The sequence below is a fragment of the Lagopus muta genome, chromosome 1, assembly GCF_023343835.1.
Source record: "Lagopus muta isolate bLagMut1 chromosome 1, bLagMut1 primary, whole genome shotgun sequence".
NCBI classification, from domain to species: Eukaryota; Metazoa; Chordata; class Aves; order Galliformes; family Phasianidae; genus Lagopus; species Lagopus muta.
In genome coordinates, this window is record NC_064433.1 from 91,831,993 (window position 1) to 91,854,330 (window position 22,338).

Genomic DNA, 22,338 nt, shown 5'->3' on the forward strand with positions numbered 1-22,338 from the left:
GCTGAAGTTCCTTGCAGTTTTTGCACCAGGGAGGTTCAGGTTGGGTATCAGGAAAAACTTCTTCAAAAGTGTGATGAGGCATTGAAATAGGCTGCCCAGGGAGGTGGTAGAGTTACCATCACTGAAGGTGTTCAAGAACATGTGCATGTGGCTCTGAGGGAGGTGGTTAGTAGGCAATACTTGGTGGTAGGTGGATGGTTGGACTGAGTGATCTTAGAAGTCCTTTCCAGCCTTAATGATTCGATGCTTCTTAGTCCTAGGGGCATTGTTCTTCATAGAATGAGACCACACCCTAAGTCATTGCAGTATTATGCTACCGTCTCATTGCCATTTTGAACTGCAATAATTTTCATTTGCAGTATTCTCCTGCAAACTTCATGCATGGTGTCTGTCTGCTGGCAGGTGTGGGCGCTGGCCAAAGAGTGGTGACTATCCAAAAGGGACCACTTTACCGTGTACTTGGCTCCCATGTGACATTGTGGTGCAAAGTGAGCGGCTACCAGGGCCCAGCAGAGCAGACCTTCCAGTGGTCCACCTACCCGCACACTGCCCCAGAGCGGGAGGTGCAGATCGTCAGCACCGCCGACCCCTCCTTCCCCTACGCCATCTACACCCAGCGGGTGCGCGCCCAGGAGATCTACGTGGAGCGGGTGCAGGGGGACGCGGTGCTGCTGCACATCACGGAGCTGCAGGACCGAGATGCTGGGGAGTACGAGTGCCACACGCCCAACACCGACGAGAGGTACTTTGGGAGCTACAGTGCCAAGACAAACCTGACAGGTGGGTCTCGAAGGACGGCTTGCTCTGTGGGGCCTGGCTGATTTTCCGTTTTCTTACTGGTAGCGTCAAGGTGATGGTAAAGCTACCAGGGAGGATGTGCTGTTCTGTACACAGCGGCACGAGGGTGCGTATGGGTCTCAAGCTTGTACGGATGCAGACAGGTTTCCCACTGCAGATGGGAGGATGTGTTCATCAGCAGTCTGTGGCACATAGTCTGTGCCATAGCCCAACAGCCACATCCCAGCACTTACGAGATAAGGAGTTTTCAGGCTCTGAGCACTACCTGTTGGGGTCTTCTCAGGTCAGGAGATGGGTCTTGAACCAACATACACCCACGTACTAATGATGATAGGGAGACAACAGGGTGGAGAACTAAAGAAAAATATCCAACTGTAAGCTCACTAAGTCCACATGGCCCATCTACTTCGTATTCAACCGTGTCCTCCTTTAATCTGGTACTGTGGCCACTCAGGCTCATGAGAGGCTGGATGTTAGCCTCCTTGGGGTTGCCCAGAGCTGCCCACACTTTCACTGAGGAGCGTACTGCTGAGAAATATACCATGCTTTGTTTTCTACTGAGGTTTTAAGCACTTCACACATTGATATGGGCTGACTGGGGCCTCTCCCATCACATGCAGCACCTACTTCCACTGCACTGTCACATTTCTCAGAGCCTGGCTGTGCTTCTTACACTGACCAACACATTGCCCACTGAGGCCAACAAATGCTTTTTCTCCTGACCAGCTGTTCTGTGCTTCTCCCCTTGTGCTCAGTGATTGCAGATACCCTCTCAGTTTCCATGGGACCCAAGAACCTCACCCATGCTGAGGGAGATGCCATGGAGGTCACCTGCCTGGTGTCCAGGTCCACCGCCCAGCACACACACCTCTCTGTTGGCTGGTACTGCCTCCGGGGAGAGCACCGGGCTGAGATCCTCACCCTCTCCAAGGACTTTGTCGTGATGCCTGGACCCGCTTATGCGCAGAGGTTTTTGGCAGGGAATGTGCGGTTGGACAAGGTTGGGAGCACCTCATACAAACTCTCCATTGTGGCGGTGGAGCCCTCTGACCAGGGGCAGCTGTACTGTGAGGCAGCTGAGTGGATCGAGGATCCTGATGGGACGTGGAAGGACATTTCCCGCAAAGAGTCAGAGAGGACATCACTGGTGGTCACTCCCCAGGGTAAGGCCCTTGGCTTCAGCTGCTTTGTGCAGCAAAGGACCTACCATGGGTGGTCTCTGCAGTGGTGTGTCGTGAAAATCTCTTTCCCCATGCTACAGTCTCTGATGCTTTGTTTTCTCCTATCTGACCTCCACCACAGCTTGGGACATCCCACTGGCTTTCTTTGGGTGTGCCAGCTGGGCATCAAGAAGGACAGAGTGTCGCTGGGGCCTGTGTTACATATGGAAGCATGTGAAGCCCAGGGCAAAATGCCTGCCCCCTGAGTGTCTGTCCCACCCCACAGCAGGGTCTTGCTGGGACTTGTGCTAAGTGGAGAAGAGGCCTTGTGTCCCTGGTCGGCGGTGGCATGACTGTGTATAGCTGTGGGTACTGGTTCCACACTGCCATTTAGAAATAAGGAAACCCTATGGAAGGCAGTAGTCTTTACGCAGAGGGTGGTGAGGAACAAGCTGCTCGCAGAAGCTTGGATGCCCCATTCCCGGAGGTGCTCAAGGCTGAGTTGCATGGGCCTGGGGCACCTCTGCCCATGTCAGGGGGTTGGGACTGGGTGGGCTTTAAGGTCTCTTCCAACCCAAGCCTTTCTGTGATTCTATGATTTGCTCTGTGGTGGCTGCTCAGGGTGGAAGAAAGGCAGCAGTGCTAAAAAAGCACTATGATGGTCACCGCAGAGCAGCTGGGGCAGTGGTGAGCGGTGCATGAGCTCCTTCATCCCCTCTGTGGGACTGCTGGCCCTGTTGTGGCCCGAGCACGCCAACGGTTTCTATAAACTCTCCAGCAAATATTTGGGAATGCTGAACATATCTGCAGCGGCTGGGATTCCTGTTCATACACTGTTTATGAGCTAGTGTTTAAATTCAGAGGGTAATGTGCTGTCTGTAAATTATTCTGGCCTCTCCAGTGGCAGTCATGGAGTTAGTTTGCTTAACTTCCAATCTACAGCTTCTGATGGGATGGAGAAGCCACAAAGCTGCAGAGCTCCTTTGTCCTCTTTCTGGCTTACGTGGGCTGGAGTCCACTTCTCCATGATGAACATCTTCCATTCTCAGTGCTTTTCTATGAAAGAAAACATTTCAGTAGTGAGCCCCTTTCATTTCTCACTGCACAGCTACCATTGCCCCCTCTTGGCTTTTGTTTGCCCACAGACCAAGATCTCTGTGTGAATATCGCTGCCACCAAGAACGACCTTTCTGAAGGGGACACCCTGTGGCTCAGTTGCACGCTGGAAGCCCAGAGAAGTGACAGCAGACACTTCCAGGTGGCTTGGGTCCTCAATAGCACAGAAGTGGCCAGGATTGACCCCCATGGGTTGCTGATTTGGAAAAAGGAATATGAGGAAAGAGCCAGCCTGGGGCAGCTCCATGCATTCAAACAAAGCAACGCAATTTACATTCTCACTATCCGTGAGGTGGGGCTGGAGGACAGCGGGGCCTACCGCTGCTCTGTTTTGGAGGTGAAGGCTCCTGGGAGTCTCCAGAGCATCCAAACCAACCTGTCATCAGTTCTCAGAATCAGCGTGAAGCCTATTGGTGAGTAAATCCTAATGGGTCTTCTGGGTGAAAACTACAGACATGCCTGGCTGAGGAATGCACTGAGTCTGGCCTTGCCTTGGCAGGCGCAGCTCAGCTTCTGTTGCTGCAAGAACACCAGTGTGCCACGTTTTTCAGATGATAATGGGAAAAGTATTTGCTCTGACAAATATCAGCATGATGGGGGCAGCAGCAGCCAAAATGAAGCATACATCTTTAGCCTGGTTCTTTGCAATCAGTTTAGGACAAGAAGGTAGAACTGTGGGAGGCTGGGTGCTTGGGGACCCTGGTGGTGGACCAGGAGACAGGGCAGGACAGGAACTGTGGCTAGGGCTGTAAGAGCAGAATAAAGCTCAGGAGAGGAGGAGTGTGATGGAGGTTTTGTCATGCTGACGAGGTTCATAGAGTGCAAAATGAGTCTGAGAACTGGTGTGAGGTGTATCATGAGATGCCCTGGATGATGGTGAAGATGTGGGGGTGGTGCAGGGTGGCAGAGGGCAGGACTTCTGTCCCATCACCATGGGCTTTTTCCCTCTCAAGCAGGTCTTGGACTACGTGCCACACTGAGAAGCCGAACAGCCACCGTTAGTTACACACAGAGCTTTGAGCTTATCTGCCATGTGAGCGCCAGCCGCCCAGTTGAGGAGTTGCTGCTGTCCGTGGGGTGGCTCTTCCAGCCCAAACCACCCACAGATGGCTACCAAGAGCTAGTGCGTGTCCTTCCTGATGGCACCGTGTCCTGGGGACCAGCACAGCCCCGCTTCCAGGGCAGAGCTCAGCTGATGAAGGCAGGTGCCTTCTCCCGGCTGCACATCCACAGTGCGATGGCTGGCCATGCAGGAACGTACCAGTGTGAAGTGGGAGTCTGGAGGACGCTTCAGGGGCAGCGCGCTGTATCCTTCATCTCCAACCCTGTGGGGATAAAGGTCATCCCACCAGGTGAGTGGTGCTGCCGGTGCTGCTTATGCAGGCAGTTCCTTCAAACCTCTTGGTCACAACTAAAACAGCTGATGGCTGGGTGTCACAGTAGGGTTGTCTCTGGGACTGCATAAGGTGCTGCTCATCCTGCTTCTTCCTTTGGATTTTAGGGGTCACAACCCAGTGAATTGAGATCATGCTTTTCCATGCTTTCTTCACTGATGTGTTTGCTATAGCCTATGCTAACGCATTTCCTTCCCTCCTCAGTTTCACAGTACTCTTCCCCCTACACCCTTGGCGCTCTCTGTGGAGTTGGATGCTGGGTGCTCTGTTTTACATTCTGAGGAGGTCAGAGGACAGTGATGCAGCTGAGGGGACTGAAAAATGTGGTTGTGATCATGTAGCAGTGATGTAAATGTTATTAAGATAAGCAAGTGTGATCATAGTCTCTACAGAGCAGACAGCAAGACATGATGACATTTGGCTTCAGACTTACTGCAGCCATTGCTGAACATTGTGCAGATGTAATGAGAAAGGCCATTCCCTTTCACCCTCAAGTTGTGCCAGGGGAGGTTTTAGTTGGATATCAGGAAATATTTCTTCCCAGAAGAGTGGTGAGGCAGTGGCACAGGCTGCCCAGGGGGGTGTTGCAGTCACCGACCTTGGAGGTGTTCAAGAACCATGTGGATGTGGCACTGAGGGACGTAGTTAGTGGGCATGGTGGGGAGGATGGGTCAATGGTCAGACTGGGTGATCTTAGTGGTCTTTTCCAACTCTAATGATTCGATGATTCTGTTCTGGGAATGTGTGACCCACGTGGGTGACCAGATGGCTGCTGACTAGTGCTGCTTCTCTATGAAAGGTGGTAACATAAGCCATGCAGTATGTTTAGAAGGTTCAGAATAAAGCTGAAGAGGGACCTGCTCTAGCAGCAACAGGTTGAGACTGTGCTGCAGAATGTAGTCCTCCTAATCACAAAACTTACCAACCTGTTCCTCTGCGTGTGAAATCTCCTGAATGGAGATCTCTGAGATACTCAAGTTCATGATCTGTGTTTCAGTGTTTTATCTACCATTCTGTGTTGCTGTGTACCTCAGAGGTTTAAATGGTGCTGTGGGCCTGGCCTTGTGACTCTGGGCAGAAAGGACATGTGCAGAAGGTCACAGTGGGAGGGGGAAAGGAGGATAGATAGATCTTCTCCCTCCTTTACTTCTTGCCCTCCCCTGTTCCTCCAGGCAGTGCTGTGTGCTGTGAGATACATGGCAGCACTTTCCAGTCCCCTGGGATGGTCACTTCCCAGACCTCCCAGTGATCATTACTGCAAAATCTGCACTGCTGAAGCGTTGGGTGGTAAGCAGATGTTGGAACTTACGGACGTGCTGTGCAGTGTGTGGCTTCAGGTTAATAACCGCTGCGAGCATTCAAGATGGTGCCTGTTGGCAAAACCACCAGGGTTTTTTTGTTCTTTCATTTCAGAAAGCCTGCTGCAGGTGGCTACGAGGGAGAGCTCCGTGGAGGTGGCTGGCGGTGCTGATGCAAGCATCGAGTGCAGAATGGAGTTCCCCCTGAACAACTCTCAGCTGGCTATCAGCTGGTACTACCTACCTCCTCCTCCAGCTGATGCCACCCCCATGCAGATCGTGCAGGCCAGCCACACTGGCCTGCTAGAGTATGGGGCTGGGTTCAGCTCCCCAACACAGAAGTCCCGGTTCCTGAGCCAAAGAGTGTCCAGCCATGTGTTCCAGCTGCGGATTCTCTCGGCCAGCCCTGGGGACCAGGGTCAGTACTGCTGTGCGGTGGAGGAATGGCGCTGGCTGGAGGGTGGCTGGTACGGCCTTGGAAAGCGGTGGTCGGGGAGAACCAGGCTGCTGCTCCAGCTGCCAGGTGAGCTGCTGGAGGAGGGGAGGGGAAGTTCTGTCTGAAGGGGCCTCTAGCAGGGTATGGGAGAAACAAAGGTTCCTGCACAGAGCGGAGATATTGGGATTCTTTGCCTGGAGTGTGCCTTTCAAAGGGAAATGGGGAATTAGGAGGATTTGCCACATCCTCCCAAACCAATCGAGCTGGTATTTGTGCCTCCAGCAGCAGATGTCTAATACCTCACAACAAAGAGAACCACAGCCCTTGCTTTTCTATGTGACATGGTGTCCTTGGGCAGCGGTGCAGTGCTGGATACAGAGCAGCCTTTTCCCAGTGCTTCTGGGTGTCCAGATATAAAGCTTCTCCTATACTGGGGCATGCAGCCAGAGAGAGCAAGGCTGAGGGCTCAGCTGGGCTTCTTCCTTGGGTGCTGCACCTTTGGGATGTGCAGGGTGGGGGCTTCTTCCCCCATTCAATGTCTCATTTTCAGCCTCAGATGATCTAGACTCTGGCTTACTAAATATTCTTTGGTGCAAAGGATGCTTATTGGGAAGAGGACGGGGTGGGGTACAGAGATGGTGGAGGGGAAAAAACACCGCAGACAGAATGAGTCACAGAGACAAGGGAATCCATGGTGTCCTTCAGAGGCACATGCATAAGACTATCCAAGTTCCCAGACTTCCATCAGGAACAAGCAGGAGTGCCTTCATAGCAGTGCACAATGCTGTGACAGCTCTTTCTGCTTCCCTTTCCCCCCAGAGAGTGAGCTGCATCTGGAGAAGGCCAACAGCAGCATCTTGGCCAGGCAAGGCCAGGAGGTGACACTGGGCTGCCTACTGAAAAGCACGCTCCCGCCTGCCGCCCGCCTCTCGGCCACCTGGTTTCATGTGAAGGAAGATGGCCACAAGAGGCCCCTGCTCACCCTGAACCACGATGGTGCCATTGAGTTCCTGCAGGAGGGGCAGGTGGGGAGGCTGCAGCTGCGGCGGCCCATTGCTGGTGATCTGAGCCTGACACTGGGCAGTGTGCAAGAGGACGATGCCGGGACGTATCACTGCCGGGTGGAGGAATGGCAGCAGAGAGGCAACAAGGATAAGTGGGAGCTGCAGACCTGGGCGCTCTCAGGGTACACCCAGCTCACCACCACCCCACCAGGTAATGGCACACAGCCACTTGCCTTGCACTCCTCCCCCCTGCCCCCCCCCCACCACCCTTACCTTTCTGGGGTGCATCATGCATCCTCCTTATTTTGCTGCAGTGCAACTAGGGATGATAGCAGTGATGGGAGGACTTGCTAAGGGACCTCAGTGAGGTCGTCCTGGGAAGACTGACCTGGATTGAGAAGTAGGGTATGGAGGAGAAGAGCAATGCAAAATGGCACATGCTGGGAGTAACATCCCAGCCCTATCCGTCTGCCAGGGCTGAAACCTGAGTTCTTGTTCTGTAAGTGCTGGAGGTGGAGGTCTGGTAGGATGCCAAGAGCTCCAGCCATGAGTGAGATGTAGTCCTGAGCAGGGTACTGCTGACTGTCACTGATGGATTGCAGGCTCTCTGCAGGACCACATATCACCAGCCCTGCTCTCAGACCAACCATTTGGGCTAGAATGCTGACCATTTTTTAGAGAAAAAATCTTGTTGCAATTTTTTTTTGGCATCTCAGTCTTTGGTTGAGGCCTTAAAAAACAACCACTGTCCTCTTAGGTTGTGTGAAATAGACTGGATTCAACATCTAGGAGCTTAAATAAATAAAAGGAAAGGTTTCTGTCAGGCATACAAAATGTTTTTAGGGAGGTAACTGACAGGAAAAAAGTACTCTCTTGACACCTTGTTGGGGAAAAAGGAGGCACGGATGACCCACACAGAGGAAGAAATATGACCTGTGAAATCAGCCATGTTGTATGCAACTGGACTGAGGTGCATGCAGCTTTGGAGCTGCCCCACTCCAACCAAATCTGGTGTCTGTAGCGGTCATTATTCCTGCTTTTACCAGCACCAATTGAGATAGAAGGGCACAGAGGGACTCATGGATCCCCCCTGTGCCTGCTTCTGGCACACGCACAAAACTGCACCTCTGGCAGAGCTAATCTGAGTTTAACTGCTCTGCGAGGGACCGACAGCACGCCAAGCCCTCTGCAGATCTCTTCTTGCTGTTGTCCATTGCAGCTCCCTCTGGCACTCAGGCTTCTCCTTCCTCACCCCCCTCCATCTCCTGTTAACTGTTACTGGTGAATAGCCATTGCTGGCATTGCTAGAAAATTCTCCTCCAGTCTGATCCACGTGGTTTGATCTACATGGTTGCTACGTGGTTTTCATGGCTTTCACAAAATCTGAGATATTAGCTGGCTATTTTTTCTTCTCTTTTTCATTTTATTTTGTTTATCTGGGTGATGCAGGTATCTTGAAAAGTTGTCTGAGCATAATTCCACAGTCGTGCACAATGCGCCTGCAACCAGGGGTCACTTCAGCTCTGAGCCCTGATGCCCTTTTAGGATACCTCTCTAGCACTGTGGGAGCTTCTCCTGTTTTTCCTGTGGGAGAGTCAGTGCTGCTTCACCCTGTGTGGGTAAGATGTAGAAGTTGAGAGGGAGAGGGATAAAAGCCAGTTTTATGGCTGGGAGCAGCTGCCGAGTTGCTTCATCCCTAGGTTCACAACTGAGCCCACCAGGCTTTGTGGGTCTCCCAGAGACAGCCTGGGATCGAAAGAGCTAGCACACCATCACGGTTCTGCAGAGCAAGCATGAAGCATCACAGCACAGCATGGGTATTGGTCAAAGAGAGAACTAAGATGGACAGAACAGACCCAAGCAAGTTGGTGTGGCCTTTCATGGTAAGCCACATCCATCTGAGATCAATTTGTGAAGTTAAAGCTGTGTGTCATAGAATCATAAAGATTGGAAAAGACCTCCAAGATCATCCAAGTCCAACTATAAGCCCATCACTACCACGTCCACTAAACCTCATCCCTCAGCACAAAGAAAGGAGATCATAATGGTCATGACTACTGGGTAACACGAGGAGCTTAGAACAGAAGGAACAGGCTAGCATGGGACTGACCTACCCCAGCCTTTTGGAGGAGATGGAGGGGCTACCAGAGTATGGTGCATTCACCTGCAAACTCCTTGAGACCTCTTGTTTCCTTTACTTTCCTCTCATACTTCCTTGCTCTGGAACAGCCTGTGACAGATCTTTAGCTGTCAGTGGTGTCAGGCAGGGAGCAGGGGGTGATGACTACGTGGCTTGAACAGCTGTGCTGTTTCTGATGGGATGCTTCAGCTGTGAGAGTGAGATAGGTCCCTATCTGACCTCCCAAGACAAGAAATTCAGGCATATTACCTTGTTTCTCTTCCCCTTTTTCTCAAATAACCAAGAAAATGTGGTATGAATTCTCAAAAACGTAGATTTGAAGGAAGAGCAAAGAAGATAACCTATAGAAACAGTAAAAGAGGGCAACTCAAATTAGCTTGGGATCTCACTTGTTTTTCCTTCTCTGTTTTCTCCCTCCAGAGGTAACAGTTGCATCTAGGATCTGTTCATCTCCATCGTTGTTGAACTTTATCCTATGCTTACCTCTGGTTCTGATCCTTCTCCTGGCCCTTGCTGGCTTCTGCTGGTGCTTCATCTCCAGGAAAAGAAAAAAGGGCACCATGAGAGGAAACCAGCTGATGGAACTGCAAGGGGCTGAGGAGATCAAGCAAACTTAGCTGGCCCGTAATGGGAGGTGTAACTTGAAGAAAAGGAACTGGACTTTTGAGAGGACCAAGTACTTGAAGAGGGGTGGCTTGTTGTTTTGCTGTAGCTTTTGCAATGAATACTTGAAAATGTTTGTTTACTTTCAGTGAAACAAAACAGCTCTGAGTTACTGAGCAGATAAGGTTTTCAAAATGGATGTTCCTCTCTCTTAGATTTGGAACCCACTCACATGTTCACTGTTGTGGCTGCTTGTGGTGTTCGAGGTGCTTGTGGTATGCATGTCCACTGCTGCTGTGTGGAAGTGGTATTCTTTTCAGGTGTAAGGGGAAAACTGGTTTTGCCCTGGAATACAAAAGTATTAAACTGCTGCTCATTTTAAGTCAATTTGACAAAATCTGTGCAGTGCCCAGCTAAAAATCCTTGGCAGCACTGCAAATGGAGCGCTGGCATATCGTTTAAGGCACTGCACTTGCCTTTCCCATCCCTTGCTGTAGGAGAATTCGGACACTGTTGCCCTCTGGTTCTGGGAGACCCTGTGCCCAGAGAACATCTCCAAAAGGACATGGGTCTTCATCACAAAACCCACTGCAGGAGGTTGAGAACTGAGCAAGGCTGGCCATAGAATCACAGAACATTTGAGCTGGAAGGGACCTTTACAAGCAATCTAGTCCAGCTCTCAATGAACAGGGACACCTATAGCTGGATCACGTTGCTCACAGCTCCATCTAGGGCTGAGGGGTGAGCCCTGAAGGAAGTCCATAGACTACTTGGGAAGCTCTTGCTTCTCTGTTCAGCCACTTCAACCTTTTCCTGCAAGTGGTATTTTTTTCTCCACCTCTTACAACTTCTCTGCTGTTTGTCTGAGTCATATCTTGATAATGTTTCACCAGTATCATGCTCTCTCTCAGTATTTTCCTTCAGATGGTTTCCATAGCTTGCTCATAAGAGTATCTTGGGAATGTATTTCAGAGGCCTTGCTGAAGTCAGGAACGTGTGCTGCCTGCTGCTTACCCCTATAGAGAGCAAGAAGGTCTCCCCTGAGTCTCCTCCTTCATACTGAGCAATCAAGTTCCCTCAGCCACTCCTCATAAGACTTGTGCTCCAGGTGCTCACAACTCCGTTGCCTTTCTCTGGACATGCTCCAGGGCCTCCATGTCTTTCTTGTAGTGAGGGGCCCAGAACCAAACAAATGATCCGTCCTTGTTTAAACAACAACAAAAACATTTCTGTTTTTTTAATTCTTCTAAGTGCCCTGAGTGCTTTTTTTTTTTGCCTTTGCATGCCTCTGAGGACTGCAGTTAGGAAGATGTGGGTTTCATTTTCTGCTTTGTATTTTCTTGTTGCTCAGTGTCTCACACCACAACCGTGTGGCCTGTTCTTCACATGTCTTAGTGTGAACCTGATCAAGATGAGCCTTCTGCTGAAAAATCTACCTTGTTGGGATCGTTATCGCTCGAGTGGTGTCATAGAGGAACCCCCATGTTGCTGCTGTGGCTGAGTGTGGGTTGGTCTATGTAGGCTGTGTGAGTCCTTGGGGTGGCTGTGCTGGACTTGCTGAGTCCGTGCTGCCCTTGGCTTGGCCGCCACATTGTTCTATGGAAGCGACTGCTGGCATCTAACTGCTGTGTAAGGAGCGGCAGACTCAGCTGTAACGTGAGATTGTGCATCTGGTGGAGTGAGGGAAGAAGGTGGGCAGGGAGGGGGAGATTTCTCCAGCCATAGGACACTCCTTTCTTTTTCTGCCCCCCTTTTTTTTTTCTCAGCCAGAGGCCAAAGTAGCAGTTTTCCATTCACGCAGGTTGAGAGGTTTTAACGTAGTTTTGAGAAATGTGCCCAGAGCTCTGATGAAAGGGTCTGCAAGAAGAATGCATGTGTGTGTTTGCGGTGGGGGGGGGTTTCTTTCTTTTTTTTTTTTCTTCTGGTTTTGCTGGGGTGCTGCCAAACCTTTTGGCTATGTTTTTTAAGACGTATTTTTTTCCACAAGTGGCCTTAGAGTTGTAACTTATCCCAGTTAAAACTGCAGAACGATCCTGTTTTCAGAGAGAACATTTCATTTGGCTGAGGCAAGCGGAGGAGAGGGAGAGAAAGGAGCATGGGGTGGGTCAGGAGTATGGTAGTGGGTGGTAGAAAAGTCTGTGGTCCTTCAGGTCTTGTATGTATCTTGACAGGGCGACAAGGCAACAAAGAGTTGGGCCCAAGAGGAATGAATTAGCTGTGAAAAACTTGTGAGGGTTACAGAAACACAGAGCTGCACTGTGCTGGAAGCTTTGAGGGGTCTGAAGTTGCTCTCCCTGTGCCATCAGAAATCAATCCCAGGCTGCTTCTATGCTGTTCTCCAACAGGGTAAGGAAGGTCTTGTGCAGCTCTGCTGCTTGGCAGACCTTGCTCTGCAGAAGATGGATGGTGTGAGGGGTCAGGTGGGAACACGTGCACTGCGTTGCCTTCCTGGAATGCTTTTCTGGCTCTGCCTTTGGGAAGGAGTGAGGCCAATGCTTGATGACCACACAGGGAGTTTGTGCAGTATGCGGTGGCACAAAGGGTTGCCCGACTGACTCTCTTGAAGACTGGTCTCCTGAGGGCCTTTTGCTGCAAGACTGTGAGGAGGGAGGCTGGGTGGTGAGGTGGGTGCTGTGCAGGTGGCAAATGGCTTGCAGGCAAGGAGATGCTTTGCATCCTCTTGCAGATGATGGCTCAGAATTTCCTATAGTGCTCCGCTCTCTGTTAGAAGAGAACAATGGAGCAATGTGCTGCCCTGCTGCTTCCAGGGCAAGGCTGTTGAGGAAGTTTTCCCAACTTTCCAGAAGTGCTTCCAGGCAAACAACTTCCACTTCTTTTGGTATGCCCGCTCTGAAGCAGTGTGCCTTCATTCCTTCCTGTTAACTCTGAGTTGCTTTAGAAATTTGATATTGTTTTCTTCCTGTGATAAAGTATTTTATAACTGGAAATAAAAGATGCTTTAGTCTCACTTTATGCTGTTCTGCATTCAAACTGGGTCCTTGCAGCCCCTGCCTGTTTCACATGTCCTTCAGCCCTGGCCTTTGGCATCTAACGCAGAGCAGAATCACTCCTGGGGCTCTAACCCTTCCTTAACTGCTGAGAAATCACTGTGCCGCATCTGCCTGCTGCCAGCATTCAGCCCTTTGCCTCTGCTTCCCCGCCTCCCCCTTCTCTTCTTCCAGCAGATAGTGGATGACAGTCCTGTTGCACAGGGCAGGAAAAGGCAATCATTGCTCTCCAGCAGTGCTTTCTAAGGCAGAAGCAGTGCAAAGAGTGGGGCTCGAGGAGGATGTGGGAGAGGCAATGCAAGCAGGCAGGAGGAACTGGCCCCGTGTCTCTTCAGGCAAAAAGGGGCTGCTTGTAGTGCTGTGGAGTAAGCAATATTGATGTCATCCACCTGTTTTTTAAGAATATGTACATAGTTTAGAACAAATGCAAGCCTATTTCCCCAGCAGGTTGTATTGAGAAATGCAAACAGGAAAGCAGAGTCCAGGTTACTTCTGCAACCCAGACAAGAAACAGAATACTGCAAGCAGCAATTTTGAGCATGTTCTTTGGAGGGAGGTATCTTGCTTTTCATTCATTACGTCTTTTCCTGTAGGTTTCTAAATGTAGCTATGTGCTTATAAATGATGCTGAGCCTGGATATTTGGTAAAGGGAGAGAGAGGAGGAGCTGCTCCTCACCATCCCTGGAGCCAGACCTCACGTGGCTGCCCCAGACCCTTCCTTGGAGAACACTGATGATGAAGCACTGTGGGGTGGCTGTGAAGCAAGAGGTGAGCTGGTGTTCAGCCTCATGCCTGCTGTCTCTCCTCGTTGTAGGGCTGGGAGAGCATTCATTGCTTGGACTTCCAACCAAGTGTGAAAATTCACAGGTCAGGGGGTGGAAAAAAGGCTGCTATTAGTGTTATTTTAAGCGCTAGGGAATGAATTGGTGAGTGCTGGGAGCAATATGGAAAAGCAAGAGAGGCAGTGCCTCCTTGCAGCCCCTTCATGGGGCAGTGATGCTGAGGAGAGGATCGCTGCCCGATTTGAAAGAGAATAGGGCCATGACCAATCGCTGTGAAATGTGGCAATAATGGCTTGCGCAGTGGCCGTGGGATAAAAGGCAGGGACAGTCTGAACTGTAAAGATGTTTCATTTCCCTGGTAATGAGGGAGACACTTTGTGGCAATGGAACCAGAGAGAGAGAGAGGCCGTGAGATGCTAATTTTTGCTCCTGCTGCCACTGCCGCTTTGATCTGAAGCAAATGCCCGTTTTAAATTGCAAACGGATGCAAGTCAGATATCATCCAGCCACTGGCTTACAGGCTTAATGAAGTGGGACGTACGCCTTGGCCTGATAATGCTCGGAGAGGCAGGCATCTCAGAGAGGAATTACTGAGGGTCTGAGGAAATGGGAGGAGGGCTGGGGATGTCATGGGGGAAATCACCACCAGGGGCACAAAGCCTCCTGCTTGGTGTTCTTGGCAAACTGGCTGAGTCCATCATCCTCTATGCCAACAGAAAAGATATGAGTGTGCTGCCCTGCTGTTCTGTGTCCTATGTTTCAAGGCATCTTGAAAAGGTCACCGAGGTTATGGTGCTCTTTGGTCTCAGAATGGGCATCAATTTGATGCTCACTAGATAAGCACCAAACTTATGAAAGAGAAACCAGCTCATTTTGTGCTGTCGTTTGGGCACTTAATCGGACTTTAGAAAGACAATGTTGAGACTCTGTTGATAAGGCTGCTCTGGGTCTGCCCAGAGGCCCTGGGGAGCAAGTTCACCATGCCAGCAGTGATCTGGGAGCATGGTAGCTCACACTGGACAACCCCGTCTTGAGTCTCATGCGAAGATCTACCTCTTTTGAAGGAATGATGAAAGGGATAGAATCACAAAATTCTTAAAAAGACTGTTTGGATCACCCAGTCCAACCACCAACCCACCCCACCATGCTCGCTCTCAGTGCCACATCCACATGGTTCTTGAACACCTCCAGGGACGGTGACTGCACCACCTCCCTGGGCAGCCTGTGCCAATGCACTGCCACTCTTTCTGAGAAGAAATGTTTCCTGATATCCAACCTGAACTTCCCCTGGTGTAACAGGAGGATGTTCCCTCTCATCCTGTCACTGGTTAGATATTTATTACACTCTTCATTAAGGCAAGGCACTTGGCTCCTACTGTCAAGCCAGAGTTTGTTGTGTACCTGAAGTACCTCCCTGCACAAGAGCAATGGGATACATAAAAAGCTAACTGGAAGTAAATAGTCTCGTCACCCAGGCATTTTTATATTCTTTACTGCAGAAGAGAGCAAAAAGAAGCATGCACCTCCTCACACCCTCTCTTCCTCTCCTACTACCCCACAAGGCTTTTGTTTCTGAAAATGCTTTCAGATGACTTCCCCGTTGGTAGAGTAAATCACTTTAATCTGAAGAATGCAAGGCAAGATGAAGTTTTTAGATTATGCTTTATTTTCCTATGGCATTTTTCATTTACGGACATCACGCCATCACAATGCATAGTTAAGAATTTTCTCTGCCTGACAAACGAGGGAGCTTTGATGCAGCAGTTTGCTATGAAACAGTGAGGAGAGAAAAAATAAATCAGAAATCTCCTCTAGAGAAGGAGACAGGAAGAAAAGCTGACTCCAATACTGAGAATTAAAGGGAAAAATCTCTGCTGGACCCAAAATAAGTCTCCATAGAAACAGCTTTTTCTGAAAATGAATTACTGCAGTATGAAATGAAGATGGTGAATCTAGTTCTGCAAATTATTTAAGCATGTTCTTTGCTTATCCCTATTCAGCTCAGGATGCAAGCATGTGATTTCCATGGATGCTTATGTGCTTTATTTGATTGAGGTAGGAATACGAACAAGCACTGTTGAATGGAGATCTGGACTTTCTTGTGCTTCCTTGTGACTGACCAACTTACAACTTATTTTTTAATGCAAACACAAATTGCTTGGCTGCTAAAATTACAGACAGCAGCACATAGAACACAGTACCTCATTTTTGGAGTTCAGCACAAGGTTCCAGTAGATTCTTCTCATTAACGGGGAGTGGAGTCAACAGAGTGTTTACGTTGCTGGGTACTTTACTGTTCTGTTAATTAACTCTTGTTGCATTTGCATGCAGATTTAAATTTATATGGGATATTTATTCTGTAAATTAACAACATGGTGATTATCGTATAATTAACTTGAGAGTCAATGGCATGAGAGGTTGAGATTTATTCCTAATCTATCTTCTGTGCACCTCTATTTATGGTCTAAGGACATTTTTAAGATGGGATAGGTTCTTAATATCTTGCATGCTAATTTACTTTTATTGTGAAAGTGTGCTAGCAAACAATTGTTTTTAGTTTAAGCTATTTGAGACTGCATCTTTTTTTTCCTTCTGTTGTGACTTTATGTTCAGCCAAATTAATAGGACAAATGAGGTCTGACTCAAAGCTTTATTCCCATTTACCGTACTTGGTATAGGTGAAGATTTTGCATAGCTAAGCTGTGGGTGCTCTTCTTCACAGAAACTTCTTACTGCTTTTTATTTCTCACTGGCTTCTGACTTATTTATGTGGGGAGGTATCCATTTATAGATTCACCATCTAGGCATTTCCCGGTGTCGCTATAGAGCCCTGCGTAGTGAATTTAAGGTCATCAGTGATGGGGCTATGGGGCTGTCTTTAGAAGACCAAGTAATCTTCATGGAAAGATTGTGTCCCTTCCTCTCTGCCAGTCCCAGCCAAAACAAGCTCTCAAGACATTTCAATAATCCATCTTAGCATAACATTCAGCACAGAAACTGTTGACCTACTGTTGAGCCAACATGAATGGTCTCCCTCCTATGTGACCTTCGAATCTGTCCCTGCATTGAGCTTTACATGCACCAAGCTGGAGGTGGTCACTATATTGAGGCTCCTTCTGGAGCCCAAGTCTTCGGCAGGGGCATCATCTCCAGCTGAAACTGTCCCTTGGCCCTGTTGGACTTGAGTTTTCTCTCAAAGGTTCAGCTGTTTCTTGGTACTTCCTGAAATCCACTCTCATTTTGCAGTCTTCCTCCCCTCCTCCATGCTTGTGGGACAGATATTTTTTATTTGTCTGTGCCTGCTATTCTGTCATCATCTGAACTGCACGCCAGAGATGGCAGCAGTTGTAGCTCATTTTGCAGTGGTTCACAACTCCAAGCCTTTCAGGGGCTGTGAAAAAGATGCTGTCAAAGGAAGTCCTGTCCCTCCATGAGCCCAGCCAGGGGAAATGCAGGTGCCTCATGGACATTCTTTCCTCTCAGATGCTTCCAGATCATGAGGAAGCCTGTGACCTGTGCAGAGTACAAAGTGATGGATAGATTTGCACAAAAAGAGCAATGGTTATTGCCCTTTTGCTGCCTCCTCAGATCCCAAGGATCTCCGTTTCCACACTGCACTGACGAATGATCAAAGCTGCCTGAATACAGGGTGTTCAGTGAGGGCCTAGTCCTCTCTGGTTAGAGCCTATGAGGGCAGGTCCTTCTTCCCCAGGCCCTATGGGGGTCAGGCTGACTCTCTGGAGGTTGAAGCAGAGAGGAGATTTGTGCTTCTACGTGCCAATGGTGATGGCTAACCAGTGCAGTACTTGGCTTCTGTTGGGCTTGCCTAGGTCCCCCCAGAGGTGCCTTGTGTCCATGAATCCAGGCATGTCCTCATCCCCACATACAGCCCTATTGGGCCATGCACATGGTCCACCGCTCCTCAGTTGGGCACGTTTCCCTTCTGAGCCTGCAAAGCCTGCTGTTGGTGTGCCATGGAAATAAATAGAAATTTATTTTTAACCCAGTGTGAGATCTCTCATTCTTAGCTTTTTTTTTTTTTTTTTTTTCTTTCCTCTTTTTCATTTTTCCCCTCATAATTGATTCTGCTTTTACTAACAATTTGGAATTTAGCATCTATTCCTGCCTGAGAGTGTTACTTTGATAGCTGGTATTAGAGAAGGAGATTAAGGCTGTTGTTAGCAGTGGAGGCTGCAGGACATATGGGTAATGCAGACCTGCTAGTGACAAAGTTGTTTTGAGGCAGTGGGACAGATTGCCCGGCTTAGCAGCAATGAAATGGTGATGAGGTAAGTAGTGCTGGGAAAATCCTATTAGGGAAGGAGAACACACTGGAACCAAGTGATCACAAGGTGCACGGTGCCAAATGTGTTGTTTCTCTAAGAAATCAAATTCACGTTAGTTGCCCAGTGGGGGCTCATCTCTCTCCAAACTGCATTTGCTCTGTGAGCAGGCTCACAGGCTGCTCTGAATGTACCAGCATTTAGTAATAGGTGAAGACCAAAAGATGATGATTCTAGCCCTTCCAGGCAGTCAGTTCTGATTTAAGTCAGGTGTTTCGACCTCCATCCCATTGACAGACATGGAGCAGGATGAAGGAAGAGAGATCTAGAACAGCATCCTGGATCTGATCCCTGTTGCTGCGATGGAGGTTAGAGCAGGTATGCTCTTTGCTGAGCAGGAGGGCAGAGATTTCCTTAATGCATACAGGGCAGCAGAAATGCATATGCACCTAAAGGTTTGGCTAACTACCGCTAGCTCTCAAAGCTTCAATCTATTTTCCCCTATTGGGACTGTTCTGCAGCACTGTTCCTAAAGCATTTCCTGGGCTCTGTTTGGCCAGCAGGTGTTTTTCTGTGGGTTTGGTTTTGTGTTTTCTTTTTGCCTGTTGCTCTACAATAACTAGATTAGCCACGATTTATTTGAGACAGGACTGCGGCTGGTGATTTGTGTGCTATTGTGGGCGTAGGGGCTGTGTGATCTTATGATGAAAGCTGATTGCTGTGCAGCACGAGGGGACAGATTAGGATAAATGACACGGAGGAGTCTGGGTCCACCAGCAGGCTGCAGGCTGGTGAATGAGGGATGCAGGTGGGATGATCTGCATTTTTAAACATAGCCTCTACCTGCACCCTCATGATTAAGGGCAGCGCTGTGGCAGACAAGTCTCTATTTTTATTCTGTTTTTATTTTTATTTCAGGAGGAGTTGGGGGGGACAAACAAAGGAATCAATCGTCTTGCAGAAGAAAGGAAGCACTAAGGAACTGGCCAGCAGAGGCAGCACTTCTGCCACAAAGGTCAAGGGCTGCTTGGGCATCAGAGACTCACCAAGGTTGGAAAAGACCACTAAGATCATCTAGTCCAACATGACTAGCTAGACCCAGCATGGGATGGCGCTGTCGTTATTATCTCGGTAAGAGGAAGGGGACTCTAAGAGGAACAACTGGAGCCAGCACACCTGGGTGACATAGGGACTGTCCCAGAAGGGACCCTAGGAGGGATATCTGCTGTGTCTCCTACTACTGCAGGGAAATGCAGCAAAGACCAAGCATGAACTGCAAAGACCTGGAGAAAGGCTGGAGTCTGGAATTGGGTCACGTCTCCTTGAGTATCCCTGTGCAGCCAAAGCCAGGTGAGCCCCAGGGTGAAAGGATAGTGTGTCTGCAGGACTGGTGTATAGTCAAAGGGTGCAGAGCCATCCACCCTTGGAATTCAGGAACAGGAGACTGTTTGTATGCTGAGGGTGGACAAAGCCATTGTGACACTGGTCAGAAAGTGTTTCATGCAGGAGGAACCTTGAGATACACAACTTCCCTCTTTCCCCTTTCATGCACCAGCTTCTCCTTTCTCATGGGAAGTGCTGTGGCTAGGGGAGACCATGTGAACTGATTCTCCTGCCCTGTAAGTGTTTTGCCAGCTGCGAAAGCTGCAAGTATGCATTCTCCACATGAGGCTCTGTCAGCTGAGGGTTTGGAGTGTTCTCCTGATGCTCATGTGGATACTGATTACACCTATTTCTGTAGAACGCCACTTTTCAAAATCCCCATCCTCTACCTGTTTGAGTTGCAGAACTGAACCTCAGCATCCTGAGTCTTCATATGAAGCCATCGCTCCCCTGCTTGCCTATTTCTTAGCTCCCCATGCATCACAGCAGGGAGTCGAACAAGAGCTTTCCCTTTCTTGCTGCAGCTCAGCACTTCTTCAGCCACAGCAAAGCTGCAAGCATTTCGCTTTGCTCCTCTTGGCAAAAGCTTTGAGCCCCTATGGCCCCAGCACTGCTTTTGGCCCGCTTAGCAGTAAGGAGCCACCCAAGGCAGCAAGGGCACTTGTGGAGCTGTTGGTTCCTATGCTTTCCCATATAACCTCCAACCTGTCACCCATAGACGTGTGCTGCTGGGAGCTGCTGCTTCCAGGGCTGAGCATTGGCAGCTGCGTATGCTGCAAAGCGAAGCACGGCACAGCTAACCACTTCCATGTGGGGCAGCTGCAGCCACCCGGCTGCTCTTGCTGGTGATGTGACTTCCTGATGCTGCTCAGTGCTGTTGTTGTTTCCCCCAGCCTGTTGCCAGGTGCTGCAGCAACACATCACTGCACTCTTAGTCACGTTTTGGAAGCATTTTGGGGTGCTGGCGGCCTGAGGTTTGCTGTGTCATACGCACCACTATCATGAAGGACCTTGAGGACTCCTTGCACTGGGAGTGGGACTTGGGACCTAAAAGGCTGCCAGAGCATGTCTTGTTTCCCAGCAGACCTTGGCTGACCTCAGTCAGGCCAGTGATTTTCACCCCATTATCTTGTGTTGGGTCTGAGTAACGGTGCCATGAAGAGGACACCAAGAAGGAGGGTCTCCAGCCCTTCACTTGGCATGCACTACAGCAGCCAACCCTCTGCAGCTATCAGCACAACTTATTTCCCAGCAGACCTCATCTGGCTCCGGTTTTCAGCCACTGACTCTTCTTTTACCTTTGTCCACTGATATGTTGAAGAGTATTCCAGAGGTATTTGCTTGAAGCATCTCTGGCAGTCCCTTTAAGAAATGTCTGCACAATGCTCTCAGGCACTGGGTCTGTTTTTTGAGTTGTCCCTTGAGGAGCCAGGAGTTGGAATTGATGATCCCAGTGAGTCTCTTCCAGCTTGAGATATTCAGTGAGGTTTGTTGGGGCAATATAGGCTCAGTTCTCCATGCCCTTCTCTGAACATCGTTTTTTACAATCCTGGAAGATCAAAATTGGCTTAAACGGGCAAAAGTCTAGAGGTATAAAAACATTAATTTCTCAAGTAACCCATGCTGAGAGGTCTGCTTAAATATTTGAGAATGGTTTGAATCACCTGTACGTAACAAGGAGTGATTAAGGAAACTAAAGATGTTTTTTGATATTTCCTTCACATTCATTTTCACTACAAAGTGGCTCTGGAGGTGCCTGTTCAGATCCTCCTCCTGTCTTGACAAAGACAAGATAGCATCAGAGATTGAGGGGCTGGAAGAAGCAAATCATGTAAGTGTCGGTAAGCTGCCAGGTCTACATGGCACTCAGCCAAGGGAGTCACAGGGGTGGAAGTGCTGCCTCTCCAAAAGTAATAGTCCTCTCCTTCAAAAAAGGAAAGGAAAGGAAAAAAGGAGAAAAGGAGAAAGAAAAAAAAACAAGAAGAGAGGGAAAAAGAAAAGTAGTATTTGTTAAAGATGGTGTGTGTTGTGCTAGTATCTTTGAAGGCTCTTGGGATGATCTGGAGAATTGCAGGCCTGTTTGACACACGTGTAAATGAATGCCATATCTAGCAAATTAGGAGAATCAGCCATGACACTTAATGCTGCTAAGGCTGCTCCGAGGTGCAACCTGCAGAGATTCTGCAAAAGGAAATCATGCTTGCTGAACTCTTGCAAGTGTTTGAACAAACCAGAGAATTAGCTGAAGGAGAAGACCTGCCTGACACCATTTATTTAGCTTTTGGAAGGCTTTTTGCAAGGGCATGTTCAGGAGAGGATTGTTTCTGCAGCTGGCAGTGCAGGAAGCAGCTTATTGCTCTGCCTTGTGCCTGCTGGGAGGTTGGGTGATGTGGTGGGTTGTGGTGGCATGGGGGATGAGCGCCCATGAGGAGTCCTCATGGGAAAGGACAGAGGAGAGAGTACCCCTTGGTCACAGCTGTTCAGCCAATAACTTCCAGCAGGACTGAGCTCTTGCTGAGCCACCAAAGCACATCTGATCAATAACTCAGTGTCCCAACTTGCACATTAGCAGAGTCAATTATCAGCTCTGCTCTCTGCTTCCTTGATTATTATTTCAGTATGTAGCAGCTGCTTCACAAGCGTTATGGTCCATCACACTCTGAAAGGACTGAGTTAAATGCAGATTATTGACCGATGAGGCCATAAGAAGGTACTGTAAAATATACAGTCGTGTTCTCCCATAAATCCCCAGCGAGAGTGCTTTTCAAAGAAATTCCTCTTGCGGTGGGAGTGCTTTCTGTCATCATCAAGGCCCTGAAAAATGCTTTTTCCACCTGATTCGCGCCACCTCCTCTGCAACATCATTGTCTCTTTTGGCACTGCATCTTCACATAAACGTGCAGTCCTCCCTCCCTTGAGGTGTTTGTCAGGA

At 49.2% G+C, this 22,338-nt stretch overlaps 1 protein-coding gene across 2 annotated transcripts in view; it reads left to right on the forward strand.

Moving 5' to 3' along the window:
* IGSF3 (immunoglobulin superfamily member 3) overlaps positions 1-22,338 on the forward strand; it is a 171,671-nt gene that overhangs the window by 928 nt on the left and 148,405 nt on the right. The window contains exon 2 of one of the 2 annotated variants that reach the window (XM_048955649.1): positions 403-780. In XM_048955649.1, the coding sequence (XP_048811606.1) occupies positions 403-780 (378 nt within the window). Of the gene's footprint in view, positions 1-35; positions 781-22,338 lie in introns of those variants that run through there. The other variant, XM_048955650.1, reaches the window with a different exon arrangement.